The sequence below is a fragment of the Aethalodelphis obliquidens genome, unplaced genomic scaffold (assembly GCF_003676395.1).
Source record: "Aethalodelphis obliquidens isolate GAN/ISIS:26980383/991018 unplaced genomic scaffold, ASM367639v1 scaffold5, whole genome shotgun sequence".
Classification (NCBI taxonomy): Eukaryota; Metazoa; Chordata; class Mammalia; order Artiodactyla; family Delphinidae; genus Aethalodelphis; species Aethalodelphis obliquidens.
The window spans coordinates 39,680,692-39,700,038 of record NW_020837949.1 but is presented as its reverse complement, the minus strand read 5'-3'; the positions used below and the strand labels follow the sequence as shown (position 1 = coordinate 39,700,038).

The 19,347-nt window shown below is 39.6% G+C and overlaps 1 protein-coding gene and 1 non-coding gene across 2 annotated transcripts in view; both read left to right on the top strand.

Moving 5' to 3' along the window:
• Positions 1-3,587: 3,587 nt before the first annotated feature.
• Positions 3,588-19,347, top strand: part of LOC113618569 (T-complex protein 1 subunit alpha-like) — a 55,486-nt gene continuing 39,726 nt past the window's right edge. The window contains 3 exon segments of the mRNA XM_027102780.1: positions 3,588-3,658; positions 5,785-5,883; positions 5,885-6,404. Of these exon segments, the coding sequence (XP_026958581.1) occupies positions 3,588-3,658; positions 5,785-5,883; positions 5,885-6,404 (690 nt within the window).
• Positions 5,322-5,451, top strand: LOC113618651 (small nucleolar RNA SNORA20). The gene has a single exon (XR_003432081.1). It is a non-coding gene; the product is annotated as a small nucleolar RNA SNORA20 (small nucleolar RNA).

The following is a 19,347-nucleotide window of genomic DNA, read 5'->3' as shown; positions in this document are numbered from 1 at the left end:
AAAAAAAAAAAAAAAAAAAAAAAAAAAAACAGAACAATGAAACAGAATAGAGAACCCAGAATAACCCACTCATATATAGTCAATTAATTTATGACAAAGGAGCCAAGAATATACCGTTGGTAAAGAATATTCTGTTCATTAAATGGTGTTGGGAAAACTGGATATCCACACACAAATGAATGAAACTGGACCCCTATCTTACAGCATACACAAAAAACAACTCAAAATGGATTAAAGGCTTGAATGTAAGACCTCTAGCCGTAAAACTCCTAGAAATAACGTAAGGTATAATCTCCCGGATCTGGGTCTTGCAGTGAGTTTTTGGATTTGACACCAAAAGCAAAGGCAGCAAAAGGAAAAATAAACAAGTAGGACTACATGCAATTAAAAACTTCTGTACAGCAAAGGAAACCATCAACAGAATGAAAAGGTAAACAATGGAATGGGAAAAAACATTTGCAAACTACATATACAATAAGTGGTTAGGGGGAAAGTGGGGGGGGTCGTGGTAGGATGAACTGGGAGATTGGGATTGACATATATACACTAATATGTATAAAATGGATGACTAATAAGAACCTGCTATATAAAAAATAAATTAAAAAAAAAACAATAAGGGGTTAATGTCCAAAATATACAAGGTACTCATACAACTCAATAGCAAAAAATCAAATAACCCAATTTAAAAAAAGGGCAAAGGACCTGAACAGATATTTTCCTAGAGAAGACATACAAATGGCAACAGATAGATGAAAAGGTAGTCAACATCACTAATCATCAAGGAAATGCAAATCAAAACCATGAGATATCATCTCACACCTGTTAGGATGTCTACTATCAAAAAGATACAAATAAAAAATGCTGATGAGGATGTGAAGAAAAGGAAATCCTGGATGGGGAACTGGTGTTGGTGGGAATGTAAACTGGTACAACCACTATGAAAAACAGTATGGAGGTTCTTCAAAAAATTTAAGATAGAATTATCATATGATCCAGCAATCCCACTTCTGGGTATACAGTTGACCCTTGAACAACATAGAGGTTGGTGGCACTGACCCGCTGCCCAGTTTAAAATCCAAGTATAACTTATAGTTGGTCCTTCTGTATCCATGATTCTTCATCCATGGATTCAATCAACTTTGGATCGTGTAGTACTGTGGTATTTACTATTGAGAAAAAAATCCTTGTATAAGTGCACCCTAGCAGTTCAAACCTGTGATGTTCAAGGGTCAATTGTATATCCAAAGGAAGCAAAATCATTTTCTTGAAGAGATATCTATACTCCCATGTTCACTGCAGCATTATTCACAATGGCCAAGGTGCAGAAACAACGTGTCTGTCGATGAAAGAATGAATAAAGGATATGTAGTATAAATATAGAATGGAGTATTATTCAGCCTTAAAAGAAGGAAATCTTGCCAGTTGCAACAACATGGATGAATCTGGAGGGAATTATGGTAAATGAAATAGCCAGATAGAGGAAGACATTATTTATATGTGGAATTTTAAAAAAAAAGAAAGTTGAACTCAGAGAAACAAAGAGTAGAATGGCAGCTGTCAGGAGACAGGGGTGAGGGAAAGAGAAAGAGGTTAGTAAAAGGGTATAAACTTTCAGTTAGAAGAGAAATAAGATCTGAGGATCTAATATATAATGGTGACTATAGTTGACAATACTGTATTGTATGATTGAAATTTGATAAGAGTGGAACTTAAGTGTTCTCACGAAAAAAAAAAGATAAATATGTGAGGTGATAGATTTAACTCATTGGTGGGGATCATTTTACAAGGTATATGTATCAAAGCATCATCTTTAAATGTATTACAGTTTTGTCAGTTATACCTCAATAAAGCAGAAAAAAAAGTGAGAAATGTATTATTGATAGTGGTGATGATTGTACCACTATCATTCAACTCTGAATATACTAAAAGCCTCATTGTGCACTTTAAAAGGGTGAATTTTATGGCATGCAAAGTATATTTCAAGTAAAAAATTTACATACAAAAATGAAAAAAATGTTGATATTTGCTATATACGAGGCGTTGTTGGTGCTGGTGATTCATTAGTGAATGGAGAACTAGAAGGTGGTACTTAATTCTAATGTGAACAATTCTGGTGGACTTCATAGTTCAAAGAAGGATCACCAGGGGGTGGGGGTGGGGCTGGGGGAGATGAAAGAGACCTGAGCATGGAGCTGAGAAGAATGGTAAAAGGGTTTCTCTTGGGAGGAAATGATACTTTCTTTTCTGAAACAGGAAAGAAAGGAAAGAAAAAAAGAAAGAGGGAGAGAGAGAGAGAAAGGAAGGAAGGAAGGAAGGAAGGAAGAAAGAGGAAGGAAGGAAGGAAGAAAGGAAGGAAGGAAGGAAGAGAAAGAAAGAAAGAGAGAAAGAAGGAAAGAAAGGGAAAGAAAGAAAGGAAGGAAGAAAGAAAGAAAGGAAGAAAAGAAAGAAAGGGAAAAGAGAGGGAAGGAGGGAGGAAGGAAAGAAGGGAAAGGAAGGAAGGAAGGAAGAAAGAGAGAAAGGAAGGAAGGAAGGTTAGAAAAAGTAGGCTTAGATACTGCAAAATTTTGAGAAAGAACTCTGCGGTGTTTCTGTGTGGTGGTGTTATATCTGTAAAGAGAGATGAAATTTAATTCTTATATTGACTTTTTGTGCATATAGGAGAAAATATCAGTTTTATAGTCACAGTACTTCAGCACACTTCACCCAGGAAAATAGTCTTCTAGAATCTAGGCATTTGGCAGTCCTGGTCACAGGTGGGAATTTCTACCTCAGTAGCTGTCCTAGGACAAGTCTATCAGAGCAACTGACACACAATTTCCAGCCAGCTGTTTGGTCTTATTTTTAGGTTGTAAATTTTTCCAGAAACAAGCTCTGCATTTTCAAGTGCCCTGTGTCCATGCTTTTGATAATAGCTTAATAAATATTTGATTCATGATGTTTGTTAACAGCTCCTTCATTTCCAGAAGAAGAATGAATGTGAGTTGCCAGGGTATGTATTCTACTTAGTACTTCAGTTAGTAGGGGGATATGGCAGAGTATCCTATCTTTTATTTATGCTTATAGTTATACAATGCAACTTAGTGATTAAGTGAGGGGTGCAAGTTGGAAGGGACTCTGCTGGGTGGAAATATCTTAAAAATCCACAAGAGGGAGATATATTGCTATTGAAGTAGAATGGTGCTAATGAAATACCAATTCCTAACTTTTCAGAGCAGAATATTTTACTGCATTTCCCCAGCTGAAAATAAGAAAAGGATAGGCTTTCTCAAGTTTGACTTTTCAGTTTTCTTTTGGGATAGGAGATTAGATTTAGGAATGCTCAGTTATTTGCAGAGTCTTGGAATATGCATGATATGTCAAGGTTTATGATGCATCAACAGCTTCAATGAGCACATCTAAAGGCTTTAAGGATTTTTGTTTTTGATCTGATTGTGACTCTTTCAAGGACGGTTTGCAAAGCTGTCTTTTCTCTGCTTCCTCTTTTCATTTCTTTGGCAGTGGCAGTGGGGAGTCCGTGCTGGCCAGATTGGGTCTTGTATTCTTACTGGGAAGTGCCCTTGCTAATCTCACTGTCTCCTTTGGGCAAGATGTCTCAGCAGGACGAATCATCTTGGTTTTCAGTGGCCTTTACCTACGAAGAGGCAGAGCTGAACTCTAAGTAACTATAGAAAAGGAACCTTTATTTTTTATTTTATTTTATTTTATTTTTGCGGTACACGGGCCTCTCACTGTTGTGGCCTCTCCCGTTGCAGAGCACAGGCTCCGGATGCGCAGGCTCAGCGGCCATGGCTCACGGGCCCAGCCGCTCCGTGGTATGTGAGATCTTCCCGGACCGGGGCACGAACCCGTGTCCCCTGCATCGGCAGGTGGACTCTCAACCACTGCGCCACCAGGGAAGCCCCAGGAACCTTTATTTTAAATAGCATATATTTGTACTTTGAAATTCATATTCCTTGCCTGACCTCCTCATGTTTATGTGGTCAGCAGGGCAGAAACCCTTTATGATTTCAGAAGAAATGTTTGCAACATTATTACTAGATTACTTACAAGCTTTATTTGCTTTCTTTTCAGAAAAAAATATTTTTTTCTCTTCCGATATGAAGAAATGATATGTACTAATGATACCTTTAGTGTTTGCCTTTCCTGAAGACTTCCTAATTCTTTTTTTTAGCAGCCATGGCTCACAGGCCCAGCCGCTCCGCAGCATGTGGGATCCTCCCAGACTGGGGCACGAACCCGTGTCCCCTGCATCGGCAGGTGGACTCTCAACCACTGGGCCACCAGGGAGGCCCAAGACTTCCTAATTCTTAAAACTATTTTTTCCTTGGTCTTCCCATTCCCTTTTATAGTGTCCTATTCTCAGTATTCTTTGAGTGATCATTTCCTTCTTCCCACATCATTGCAGTCCAGGGTGACCTCTGTGGTCAGCCTCTCTTAGGAAGGCTGTGTTGTGTAAAGGCTAAGAGCACAGGCTGGAGACAGTCTGTTCTGGGTTCATATCCCAGCTCCAGCACTGACTAGCTGTGTGCGACTTTGTGCAAGTTGCTTCAGTTATCTAAGCCTTAGTCTTACAAACCACAAAATGGGGATAATGATTGGATTTATGTGAGGATGAGATCAGTTAATATATGTAAAGGGCTTAGAACAGTGTCCGGCAAATAGGAAGCACACTTTAAAGGTTGGCCATTACTATTGTTTTCATTATTAATCTCTTCCACCAGAGACTCTCCTTGCAGGAGCTCAGCTACACCATAAGTCTCATGTATTCCCTTTATATCTTTTCTGAGCTCTAGACACATTTCCTAGAGCTTTCTAGACATTTTCACATGGGCTGCCAACAGGGTACCTCAGACTCAACATATTTAGAACTGAACGCATTATCTGTCAGTCTCCACTCCTGGTAACCTGCTTCTTTTTCTATTCCCTCTTTTAGCCAATGGCATCATTTCTTGTCTAGGAGCTGAAGCCAGGAAACAAAGAGTTATCCTTGCCTTCAATCCTTTACCTCAAACTCATTTGATTACCAAATTATGTCAATGCACCTATTCAAACTTCATCCACACTCAAGCCCTTTATTACTACAGGGACCTTGAACCCTCTTCTTGCCCTTACTTGTACCTCGTTCTTTCCACTTTGTCCAGAACGATATTTTACAAATGAAAATCTGATCCCATACCTCCTCAGATTAAAAAGTTCTGTATTTTTCATAGCTTTCAATGTTATATATAGTATGACACACAAGATCCTTCATGACCTGGCCCTTGCTTGCCTCACTGTGCTGACCTGTTGCTTCTCTTTGCCACATAGAAAATGTTGTTCTCTTTCCCATTTATTTGCTGCTATAATCTTTCAGTGATACGAGCAGTTATACACATGGGATAAAATAATGTTGGGCCACTGTGAATTGAGCTGAAGTAACCATTTCATCTCTTCTCCATGGTCTAGACATTGCTTCCGTGTCTAAATGTCCTGTGTAAGCAGGATTTAATCGAGGCACTTAGAGTGAATTTCTACGTGGACTTATTAAAGCATTGATTTAAGAATTTCAGTTTTTTTTTTTTGTTGTTGTTGTTTTTGCGGTACGCGGGCCTCTCACTCTTGTGGCCTCTCCCGTTGCGGAGCACAGGCTCCGGACGCGCAGGCTCAGCGGCCATGGCTCACGGGCCCAGCCGCTCCGCGGCATGTGGGATCTTCCCGGACCGGGGCACAAATCCGTGTCCCCTGCATCGGCAGGCAGACTCTCAACCACTGCGCCACCAGGGAAGCCCAGTATTTTTTAAGTAGCACTAAGGCTCATACCTCTGCCTCAGTCATCTTACGTGGGGCGAATGATTTCATGTGTGACCAGATGGCGTGCTCTTTACATGATGCTCTTCGTGTGGTGAAGAGTTTTGGAGTCAAAATCTGTGATTCCGGGTGGAGGCGCTGTAGAAGCAGCCCTTTCCATATACCTTGGAAACTACGCAACCAGCGTGGGCTCCCGGGAACAACTTGCTATTGTGGAATTTACAAGATCTCTTCCTGTTATTCCTAATACTCTGGCAGTTAATGCTGCCCAAGACTCCACAGATCTGGTTGCAAAATTAAGAACTTTTCATCATGAGGCTCAGGTTAACCCAGAATACAAAAATCTAAAAAGGATTGGTCTTGACCTGGTCAATGGTAAACCCCGAGACAACAAACAGGCAGGGATGTTTGAACCAACCATAGTTAAAGTTAAGAGTTTGAAATTTGCAACTGAAGCTGCAATTACCGTTCTTCGAATTGATGATCTTATTAAATTACACTCAGAATGCAAAGACGATAAGCATGGAGGTTATGAAGATGCTGTTCACTCTGGAGCCCTTGATGACCTGATTTCTTTTATTTACAACAATCTTAGATGCAATTTTCTTGTACCTCGAGTATTACACATTAAAGTGCAAATTAAGTGGTCAAAAAACAAAAAGAAAAGAAAATGTTCTTATTTTGAGTTGGGGACACAAAGGACGAAACCTCATTATACGTGCAGCAGAGAGGGATTAGTATCTAAATACCTGTTTTAGTAGAGATCCTAGCATATAGTAGGTACTAAATACATGTTAATATTTGTATGAATAAAATCTGGGCTCTATATGAATGGGAGTGCTTTGTTGCTCACGGACTGTAAAACTGTCCTCGATGTGTTGATTGGAATCAGTTTGTTCCACAGTATAATTAAAATGTGAGAAATGTTTCTTGCACATCAGTAATATAAACACTTTCAAATAATGTCTGAGGAAATGCAAGCTCAAATTTACAAATAGCCTTTTACATAAACAAAACTCAGAGGTGCACTTTCCCCTTAATTCATGTATATAACTTCCATTAATGTTCCTTGCCTCGGTATTTAGCTTTTATTTTTATGTCTGTAGTATAAATCTGAGTCTTGACACTTTAATGGAAAGATCTTGGTTTGTGATGACATCATATCAAATGTAAAATAGAGATGGTTGCATTGTTTGGAAAACTTTCATCTGAGAATGTTTGTCTGTAATCCTGAAGAAAAATTATTTTAAGCCAGTGACACTCTGATTCTCAAGGGAGCCTCTTCCAGTTCATAGGTTTTACATGCTACCTTCACCCCTCCAAACTATATCTCCGCATGATTTATTGTGGGCAGCTATAGAGAAAATGGCTTGATATGGCCCAGTCCCAGTTAAAAGGCAAAGGGCTCAGGCTGGAGAGAAATGCAATAACTCATTATGGCTTCTATAGGAAGGGGCTGATATGTTGCTGGGCTGGGGATGAGAAGGAACGGGTCGTGGGAAGGGACCAGATGTAGCTCATTCTGTTGTTGTTATTATTATTAGTGTAGTGTTTGGCATATAGTCGGTATTCGAGAAACCACTCTGGTGAGACTTTGTTCCACATCCTATAATGTAAACTTTTTTTTTTTTTTTTTTTGCGGTACGCGGGCCTCTCACGGTTGTGGCCTCTCCCGTTGCGGAGCACAGGCTCCGGACGCGCAGGCTCAGCGGCCATGGCTCACGGGCCCACCGGCTCCTAGGCATGTGGGATCTTCCCGGACTGGGGCACGAACCCGTGTCCCCTGCATCGGCAGGTGGACTCTCAACCACTGCGCCACCAGGGAAGCCCTAATGTAAACTTTTTCATACCAACGTCGGGGCAAGTTAGAGGTTTGAATGTACCAGAGTTTCCTGGGTTTTCTTATGTTGTTCTGAGATCCTGAAAAATTGGAGGTAGGCATAAATCTTTGATTCTCCTCACAATTCTCTTTTAGGCATTCCTGACAGAGGGCGTGGCCATTGGATCCTGCTTGTTATAAATGGAAGTCTGAAACCCAGCGGTCTCCCTGAGTTATCTTCACTCACTTCCCACCCCACCTACCCATAGTAGAGCAACTGCCCCGATGAATGATGTGAGGCTTTGACCTTCATGCTGAATTGTGACCATGACTTTTTAATCTAGTACTTTGTTCACTGGATCAGACATAGGCTGAGAGTTTTTATCCCAGGGCAATACCACTTCTCCAAACGTGAATCTCAATGGCTACTTCAAGGATCATAGAATACTGAGCTGGAATCTAGGTCATTGTCCTTTTATTAGGGAGGAAGAAACAGGCTCACAGACATGAAGTTCCTTGCTTAAGATGGGTTTAGTGACAGAGCAAGGCTGAGAGCTCAGTTACCTGATTTCCAGCACAAACATTTCCTCCCTCACTCCATTCCCTGTTTCTCTCATTCTCTCTCTTTCCTCCATTCCTTCTTCCCTTCTCCCTTCTATTTTATTTCTGTCATATGAGAACACTTTCACAGCATAGAAGACATAATTTGATATGTTACACAATTATTTGGTATAATTTTTATATCATAAAAGTCCTAACAAACAATTCTTAAATGACCACAAGATATTATTCAAAGGCATAAAAAGATGGAGTTTACTTTTGGGGGGTTTTATTCACTGTTAACTTTCTCTAAATCAGAGAATTGAGTCCTGCCTGTTTTGCTATCAGACTGCTCAGACACTGATGTTGTTTTGTCCTCCTTTGTGGCTCATTTTTTGTAGCTGATGCTCTCGTAAGGGCAACTCATTGTCTTGTTCTTAGTTCAGCCCGCTCTCTCGTGTCATTTAATATCACCGTGACACTTCTCTCGGTTGAAAATTATACATTAGCTGCATAATTATTTTTTCTTTTTATTTTAAAAATATTTCAAGCATACAAGAGTTAATAACAGAAACCCGTATTTTCCACTATCCAGATTTAGTACATATTAACATTTTGCCATAACTTTTTCAGATAGTTTTAATGAAATATAACATTGCAGATCCATTGGAAACCCCCTTAACCCCCAAATCTCCCCAGGGATAAGCATTGTTAATGTGTACCCCCTTCTTTATATTATGTCTCCAAAAACAATGTGTTTTAAATAATTTACATAAATGGAATCATTGTGTATGTTCTTTTTTGCAACTTTCCTTATTTACTCAAAACTACTTTCTTTAGATATATTCATACTGATACAGTAATTCATTTTCATTGATCCTAGTATGTATGATATTATTTTATGAAAAACATCATAATTTATCTCTCTCTTCCACTATTGATAGACATTACAGTTGCATTTAATTTTTTCTGTTATAAATAGTGCTGCAGTGAACATCTTTGTCTATATTTTTTGGTGGATTTATGTGAGAGATGCTGTAGGGTCCCCACCTAAGAGTGAAATTTGAGGTTTGTAACTTATATTTAATTTTGCTAAATGTGCTAATTATTCCCCAAAGTGGCTTTCCAGCTGACCCTCTTCCCAGCAGTGCATGAGAGTTCACATTTCCCTATGTCCTCTGTTGCAGCAACTTGAGTACTGTTCACCAGTGACTTCCAGCTCTCTGCCTTCTAGGCATGTGGAGGCCTTGCACTCTCCCATTTCCTTTGAAGTTAGGCATAGCCATGAGATCATTTTAGACAATGAAATGTGAGCAGAGTCTTAAGGGCGAGTGAGGCATTCATCACATTGTCTGGACTTTGCCTCAGTGAACTTTCATGATCCCTATGGTGAATTCTTCATTGTATTGGGTTGCAGTGAGGATAACATGGAGTATAAAGCCTCCAGCTGACTGGACAGTAAACATTAACTATGAGTTATAAATAAATCATTGATGTTTTATATTAGAGCTTGGAAAACTATCCTGTTGGCCAAATCTGACCCACTGCCTGTTTCTATAAAGCTTTATTGGAACACAGCCATGCCAGTTTTTGTATGTCTTGTCCAGGCAGAGTTGAGTAGTTGAGACAGAAACCAGGTGGTGTACAAAGTTGAAGATATTTATTATTTGGCCCTTTGTAGAAAAAGTTTGCTGACCCCCGTTTTAAGCCACTGATCTTTTGGGATTGTTTGTTACTGTTGTAGATCATAGCACATTTTGACTGATATGCTCACCACCATGTGGTATTATCTGACTATAAACTTCTTACCAATCTAATGGGTGTCTTGAAATATTTTTTATCAGGTAAGTAAATAATTCCTTTTGTAAAAAAAATAAATTTATTTTATTTATTTATTTTTGGCTGCATTGGGTCTTCTTGCTGCACACGGGCTTTCTCTAGTTGTGGCGAGCGGGGGTTACTCTTTGTTGCGGTGTGCGGGCTTCTCCTTGCAGTGGCTTCTCTTGTTGCAAAGCACGGGCTCTAGGCGCACGGGCTTCAGTAGTTGTGGCATGAGGGCTCAGTAGTTGTGGCTTGTGGGCTCTAGAACGCAGGCTCAGTAGTTGTGGTGAGCTTAGTTGTTCTGCGGCATGTGGGATCTTCCCGGACCAGGGCTCGAACCCGTGTCCCCTGTGTTGGCAGGAGGACTCCCAACCACTGAACCACCAGGGAAGTCCCAATAATTCCTTTTTGAAAGCCACAGACATATCTTGATGACCCTAATGGCTCTTTATTTTTAAAGTTTTTAAAAATCAACTTTATTGAGGTATAATTACATACAATGAAATTCACCCATAAAATTCCATAATTTTTATTAAATATACAGAGTGTGCAATCATCACTATAACCCAGTTTTAGAGCAATTTCATTATCCCAAAAAGTTCCCTTGGGCCCTTTTGCAGTCAATCCTCACTCCCATCCCTAGCCCCAGACAACCACTAATCTGCCTCCTGTCTGTATGAATTTTTCATTTCTGGACATTTCATACTTTTGGAATCATGTAAGTCTAAATGGAGTCATGTAATCTTTTGCATTTGTCTTCCTTCCCTTAGCATAATATTTTTGAGATTCATCCTTGTTTTAGCACAAATCTATAGTTTGTTCCTCTTTATTGCTGAATAGTATTCCACAGTACATGGAAATTCCACATTTTATTTATCCATCCACAAGCTGATGGAAATTTGTTTTGTTTCTACTTTGGCTATTATCAATGCTGCTATAAACACTTGCATACAAGTCTTTATATAGACATATGTTTAAAATGGGTAAATTTCTGGGAGTGGTCCTGTTGTATAAGATGGTTAGGTTTATGTTTCACTCTTAAAAGAAACTGCCAAACTGTTTTCCATTTTACCATTTTACCTTTCCACCAGCAATGTATGAGAGAGTTCCAGTTTTTCCACACCCTCACCAACATTTGATGTTGTGTCTTTTTGATTATTGCCATCTCGCGGGTACACAGTAGTATTTCCTTGTGATTTTAATTTTCATTTCACTAGATACTACTGATGTTGAGCAATTTTTCATGTGATTATTAAACATTCACGTGTTTTGTTTTTTGTTCTTTTGTTTTTTTTTGCGGTACGTGGGCCTCTCACTGTCGTGGCCTCTCCCGCCTCGGAGCACAGGCTCCGGACGCGCAGGCTCAGCGGCCATGGCCCACGGGCCGAGCCGCTCCGCGGCACGTGGGATCCTCCCGGACCGGGGCACGAACCCGCGTCCCCCGCATCGGCAGGCGGACTTTCAACCACTGCGCCACCAGGGAAGCCCTCACGTATCTTGTTTATGAATTTGTTCAAATATTTTGCCCATTTTAAAATTGGGTTGTATTTTCTTCTTATTATTTAATTGAAAGAGTTCTTTATATGTATTCTGGATATAAGTCATTTGTTAGATATATGATTTCAAATAATTTCTCCCAATCTGTGGTATGTCTCTTCATTTTCTTAACAATGTCTTTTGAAATGCGAAAGACTAATTTTGATTAAGTCCAGTTTATCATTTTTCTCTTTTATAGATTATGTTTTTGGCGTTGCTTCTCAGAACTCTTGGTCAACTGAAGATCATGACAAATATCGTCTATGTTTTCTTTTAGAAATTGTTAAGTTTTAGCTTTTCCATTTAGATCTATGATCCATTTTGAGTTGATTTTTGTGTATGGTAACCCTATTGGCTCTTTTTGGGGTGACTGGTTGAGGGGAAGGGAGTATCAGGGCTGAAAAACTGGTGCCTTAGAGTTTGGTTAAAAAAAAAAAAAAAGGGAGACACAGTCAGAAGCCAGAGAACCTATTTTCCAACTTTCCAAATATGAAAATATGAAACTTTTAAAGTATAAAAATATGTTACTTCTGTGAAAAATACATTTGAAAATGTTATCAATGTTTATATTGCAAGCAAGTAATGAGAGCTTACTCCTCTTATGTGCATAAAGTTGTGGATGTTTGAAAAGAAACTAACTGAAGCTTATGCAAGCTTATCTATATTTTCCTTCCGGTTTTATAGACTTCAAGAGAGTTGGGCAAGTCCAGAGAGACTTAAGTTTTCTTCAAAAGTTTCAGGACATAACTCAACTCAGCAAGGAACACTTTCATAATTCTTTCATAAAATGAGGGGAACACAGACGTCTTTGAGTAGGACTAACACGGCTCTCTGTAGAGATTTAGTTGTACACGTGGAGGGAGATAAGCTTGTTTTTCTTTCTAGCTGCTGCAACTTGGGAGCAGAGTGGGAAGTTACACTGTGCTTACTTAGCTGCAGAATTATGCAGCTATGAATCAGTATTTCCCCCGAGGTCCCCCAACCTAAAGGGGCAGGCATCAGAGTAACAGTAACAGTAGCAACATCAAAAAGGATCCTCCTAATCTCCACCCACTAGGAAAATGCTCTATCCCCCACTCCCCCCATGTTGCTTCCCTTTTGGGCAGAGTCCCAGGTGCTGGCCCCATCCTCCATGTTATGGCTCTTGACTGTGTTCGATGTTCCTCTGCTAGCCAGGGCTGGTGGATTTCATGGTCAAGTACTGTCTTGCAGGCTCTTACACCCTCTCTCCACGGGCCTCTCTCCCAATCACCATATACCCACAGGTCTTGGAGTCAAACAGACTTGGTTTGAATCCTGGCTTTGCTAATGGCTCCATGACCATGGACAAATCATTTGCCCTCTTTGAGTTTCAGTTTCCTTTTCTGTAAATATGAGACAGTAACACCCAACTTTCAGGATTTCTATGTGGATTAGAGACAATAGGAAGCACCTAGCACGGTGCCTAGCTTGGTATAACACTTCTCAGCATCACTCATCTTATTGAGTGTATACCATAAATGGTAGCTCCCAAAAATCCAAAACAAAACAAAAAGACTAGTGGCAGTAGTACAAGTAGGTTTTCTCTTTCTTCCCCTTTTCCCTCTCCTCTTCTTTCTTCCTCCCCCTCCCCCTTACCTGTGACAGATGAGATCAATGTTGCAGACGTTTTGATGAGCTATGTGCTCTGAGCCTGAGCCAGAGCCACAGTCATTGTCACAAAAAACCTCTCCTTGCTGGCTAGTCATTATTGTCACCATTTCTACCATCTCCCTGTGACCCTAGACAGGGGCTTTACCCATTGGAACTAGCAATGCCTTTCATTTTAGGGTAGCATGGGCTGAAATGTTGCTAGCGTTGTAAGGGATAAGCCTTTCAGAGCATAATTTGGGAGCATCCGATGCATCAGCCTCTCAGCGCCTCATTCAAAATATACTCTGACTCCCTTAACATAGCCTCTTTGCTACTGCTGCAAACCCCAATTCAAGCCACCATCATGTCTCTCCTGGACAGGAGTCTCCTTATTGCTGTTTCTGCTACCGCTTTTGAACTCTATAATGTATACTACATTTTGCAGCCAGAGAGATCTTTTTTTAAAATTTATTTTATTTTTTATTTTTGGCTGCATTGGGTTTTCATTGCTGCACACGGGATTTCTCTAGTTGTGGCAAACGGGGGCTACTCTTCGTTGTGGTGTGTGGTCTTCTCATTGCGGTGGCTTGTCTTGTTGCAGAGTACAGGCTCTAGGCATGCAGGCTTCAGTAGTTGTGGCATGCGGGCTCAGTAGTTGTGGCTCGTGGGCTCTAGAGAGCAGGCTCAGTAGTTGTGGTGCATGGGCTTAGTTGCTCCGCGGCACGTGGGATCTTCCCGGGCCGGGGCTCGAACCTGTGTTCCCTGAATTGGCAGGCGGATTCCCAACCACTGTGCCACCAGGGAAGCCCAGCCAGAGAGATCTTAAAACATAAATCACTCCATGCATTATACTACATAAAACCCTCTAATTGCTTCCCATTGCTCTTAGCATAAAATCCAAATACTGCATCATGCTTTTACAAAGTCCTATATATATGGGCCCCACTAATGTTTCTGCCATCATCCACTACTTACATTTGCTGTGCTCTAGCTACACTGAATGTCTTTTTGTTCTTTAACCTAACCAAGTTAATACATTCCTCAGGATCTTTACACGTGCCATTTCCTTTGCCTAGAATCCTCTTACCCCATATCCTCTCATGACCATCTTTTCTTCCTTCATTTAGATTAAGCTCAAATGCCATGTCTACAGGGAGGCCTTTCCTGAATACCTGACCTAAAGTGGTGTCTCCACTCCTCTAGTCTTTTGCTATTGCACTATCAGTGTTTTAGTTATGCATTTATGTGTGTATTTATTTTTTATTTGTTTGGTGTCTGTCTCCTCCAACTAGTATGCTAGTTCCAAGAGAAAGAGACATTCCCTGTCTTGTTCACCCCTTTATCCTCAGTATATAGAGCACTGCCTAGCACACAGAAGACTCAATAAATATCTGTTTGTTAAGCCGAATAAACAGATATCCATCCAGAAACTACTTCTCCCCTTCAGAAAGCACTTCTGGCCACTTCCACCTGCTCAGATGTTTTGCTCCATAATTTCTCACATTTGCCTCTGAGGAACATCCCATCACCATCCCCTGGAGAGGAGTTCCTGGTGGCAAGTGTGTCTGGCCTCTTGTTCTTTCAGGATTTGAGGTAGGATTTGAGCCTGGGTGCCTCCTGTCCATAGTCTGAGTTCTTGTAAATGGTGACAGTCTGGTGTTTGAAGAGTGTTGGTGTCAAAGACAGGTTTGAAGAGCTGTGGAAATCAGTTGGGTTAGTCAAGAACACATATCTAAAACATGGAGCAAAACTGGGCATTGGGATTTTGGCTGGTGGGAAGCAAAGCTCAAGAAACCAATAGAAACCAATATAGAAACCAATAGGTGGCCCAGGGAGAGTGGTCTAGATGAATTCTAGATTTGGAGTATGGATTCCTGAGACCATTTCCTATGGAGGCAGAGCCTGTATTTAATGTGGCTGATCTAGGTTTGTTTAAGGAATTGTAATGCTGTTTATAGAGTTCAAGACTCCCTTGGGACCTGCCTCAGCCATGTTTTTCATGCTCCCTCTGCATCTTCCTCTCTGAGGAAGACTGCTATACTCCTTTCCATAGTTATACCTTTACATTTCTTTAAAGTATTCTCCAAATTTTCTGTCCCTGCATTTCTCTAAAGTATTCTCCAAATTTTCTGTCCCTGGAACAATGGAGAAATGTGACATTTTGTAATCAGATTTTCAAGAGTGAGCCTTGGACTCAGTTTTCAGGCACACAGTCTTTTGGACTAAACATTACTTGCTTGTGAGATATCTTTGCCTGCCATCTATAGGACATAATTGTTTGTGGCAATACACAGAGATGTCCCTTAAGGAAATCCAGTACATATAAAGCTGAACTCTAATATATACACTAGAGGTGATTATGTTACAGAACAATAAATAGTGGATACCATTAATGATTCAAAATAATATTTAACTTAAAGCAATAGATCATCATACAAATTTATGGCATAAAATAAAGAACATGTATACAAAAAAGCCATCACCCCTCCTGAAGTAGGGTATTCATAGGCTTTTTTCAACCTCGCCATATATAGAGAGTGTAAATTTTGGTTGGAGTCATTGTTTGGCAAAGCCGTTGTTTGCTCAAGGCAGCAGTAGAGACGTAAGTTTCCCTCAATTCTCACATAGAAAAGTATCACCCAGAAGTCACAACTCTCAAAAACTACCTTCTGTGCACCAGGCATTATCATTTGTGCTTGCAATAACCACAGTAGGTGCTATTCTTGCCTGTGTTTTACTGATGGGGAAATGGACAGAACAGCTGACTTCTTACAAATGTGGCTGAAGCTTCATAAATCAAGTCTTGCTTTTTGAATAATGGTCATACCTCTTATTTCAAATCAACAGCCCAGCAGGTTTTTAACTTCACCAACTTTCTCGATGAGAAGGAAGCTGAACAATAAATTGTCTGTAAAAGTATGAGCAAGAAATGTTACCCTAGAGTTGTGCAGAAGTGGAAAGATGCAAGAACATTGATTTTTTTGTTGTTTTGTTTTTGACATGTTGGGAAAGGCTATAGACAATTTTGGGTGTGAAAGAAGTTGACTAAGATGTATAAATTTGCTCTGATGTTCTGGCCTCAGAAACATGTTGTACTTCATTTTAACATCTCTCTCTCTCTCTCCTATTTTATAATGACTTTGTTTTCTTGACTATAACATGGCTGGAATTCTCCAGGCATGACTATATTAGAATTGGATTAGTAAAAAAAAAAAAAAAAAAAAAAAACCACAAAGAAAAAAGACTAAAACAGAATATCATTAGTTATTGTTAATATTCTAATAGTTATTTATATCCATTCAGATGAAAATTCATATAGGATTTGAAAATAACTATGGATGAGAAAAGATTGCTTTATAATGAAGGAAATATCCACTTAAACCTCCCAAACTTCCTAAATAATTGATAGAAATTTAACCATCTACTTTCCCTGAAGTAATAGCTTGAGAAAGTGTTTCAATAGATACATCTGATTTTATCTTACACAATTCTTTAAAAAATGTTGAAGAATTCTGGAAACCTTCTGGAACCACTAGTGTTTATTATACTGATATGTAGTTTAAAATTTAGAGAAAAAATTGATCTCTTCTTTGGGGAATCCATATAATCTGAGGAGATAGAAATAGCAGGTGTTGGAAAAAGAGGGGGTAGTTTTAAGATTACTTATTTTTTATCTACTTCCCATTAGAATTACCTGGGAAGTTAAAAAATCTCCATGTCAAGCCCACACCTCAGACCAGTTAAATCAGAACCTAAATTGATGGAAACCAAGGTCATTCCAATGTGCAGCCAAAGCTGAGAACCACTGCTTAGAGAGTCTCTGTTAAACAGCCCACTGGAATTCTCCCTTCCTTGAATTCCTTCTGCATTTAACCTATTTTCACATGCCTTTGTATATTTTGTTTTTCTAATTTGAAAAATATACTGCCTGTAGTCATTAGGTGTGTCTTAAATGAATTTTATGTATAATTAGTTAAACCACCTCTGATATACATAAATACTTTGCATAATTATTGGGCTTGTAGTCTATCATACTTAATAATGAACCACACTTCTCCTTCTAGATTGCTTAAACATATTTCAAAGTTGTTAGGATACAATCCACATTCCTTATAATTTGGTAACCCTAATCTGTCATCTTTGGCACAGAGTGTATGGGAGAATGTGAATCTGTATGTGTGTGTGTGTAAACAAATATACACATAAATAGAATTCTGCTGAAATTCCAAAGCAGCATATTAAATAGTAGAGGGAAAGTTGGTTTAATTATCTTGTATTACTGACAGCCACTTTTCACGATCTTATTTTTTTCCCACTCAGTACAATCAGAAGCTTATGTTTTTATTAAAATTTATTAATATGCATCATCAGTATATCATTTAGTTCCTAGGATAATCTTAGACGAGCTAAGCTGGTGATTTAACTATATGATAATATGCTATTATATCCCACATTTGAAAACGAAGATTATGACATTCATAGTTCATATGTGGACCAAACAAAACTGTAGGCTTTTTTTTTTTTTTTGCGGTACGCGGGCCTCTCACTGTTGTGGCCCCTCCCGCTTCGGAGCACAGGCTCTGGACGTGCAGGCTCAGCGGCCATGGCTCACGGGCCCAGCCGCTCCGTGGCATGTGGGATCCTCCCGGATTGGGGCACGAACGCGCGTCTCCTCCATCAGCAGGCGGACTCTCAACCACTACGCCACCAGGGAAGCCCAAAACTGTAGACTTTTAATGAAAATATCTGTCTCTAGATTTCAGCTGAGCTAAAATGAGTTTAAATGGTGATGTGACCTACCTGTGTCTTGATTAGTGTAAAAGGAAAAGTTTGACAAACCTTTTTGGAAGAATTTCCCACTTTCACGTTTTGCTCTGAATACAAAATCAAGCTTTTAAGGGTATGACTACAAGGACATTTAAAAATCTTAACAATTAACCAGGGCATTGAGTGAGTACATGCAGCTCAACCTAGTGGGGTTTTTCCCCCTTTGTTTTCTTTTTTTTAAAATAAATTTATTTATTTATTTTTGGCTGCGTTGGGTCTTCGTTGCTGCACGCGCGTTTTCTCTAGTTGCAGCGAGCAGGGGTTACTCTTTGTTGCGGTGGCTTCTCTTGTTGAGGAGCATGGGCTGTAGGCGCACGGGCTTCAGTAGTTGTGGCTCGCGGGCTCTAGAGCACAGGCTCAGTAGTTGTAGCGCACAGGCTTAGTTGCTCCGTGGCATGTGGGATCTTCCCGGACTAGGGCTCGAACCCGTGTCTCCTGCATTGGCAGGCGGATTCTTAACCACTGCACCACCAGGGAAGCCCTCCCCCTTTGTTTTCTTTTCTTTTCTTTTTTTTTCTTCTTTACCATGATTCATGGTGAATCATAGTTGTTTAAAAAACTATAGGATTAACTATTTATGATTTGTATTAATTATACAATATTAATTGTTATTAATTGAGATATTAATCATTTTTCTGAGATGGGAACCCTAACAAAATATCCAATTAAGACTTTTCAAAATTAATTAACTGGAAGATTCTACTGTTTTTTTCCTTGTAAAGTTTTGTCTGGGAAGCTGGCACTGATTCTCATTCTTCTATCTACTGTGAGCTACTTAGTAGCTGTAAAATAATGTCAGAGCCTGCTTTTAAGGAAAACATCCTTTCAGAATGAAGGGGTTAAAGAACTTTGAATTGCTCACATGTGACTGTGACAAATCGCTTTAACCTTTAGCTGCTCTGTGTTACTTCTGACTCACTAAAGAATAGCCAAACCCAGGTTGCTTTCAGAAAGGACTCCATTTTATTCCTGAAGGAAGTGATTATGTGTGAAATGCTTTTAAACTTAACAATTATGAATATTATCATCTGATGTCAGGCAGTACCTACTGCATCTGGATTCCCTTTGTGATAAAGTTTGACATTCCGTGCTAGAACTGAATATATACCTTTTCTTAAAATCAAGTCTTCTCAGGAATCACTTCCCTGGCTCATTCCAAGAGGAGGCACCTTGAGGAATAGTGTGTTCTTTCCCATTTGTATACCTCATGCAACAGCACTCTTGTTGATCAGAGGTAATTTGACAAATGGAATTTAAAAGAGGATTATTAAAACAGCTAGCAAAAATGCAGCACCAGAAGTTCTGGAAACCTACAGATATGACTTCTTAAATGCATTATTTAGTAATTTATATTTGATATTTTAGATTCTGAGCAGCTCCTGAGTGAGAAGAGAATTGGAATAGAG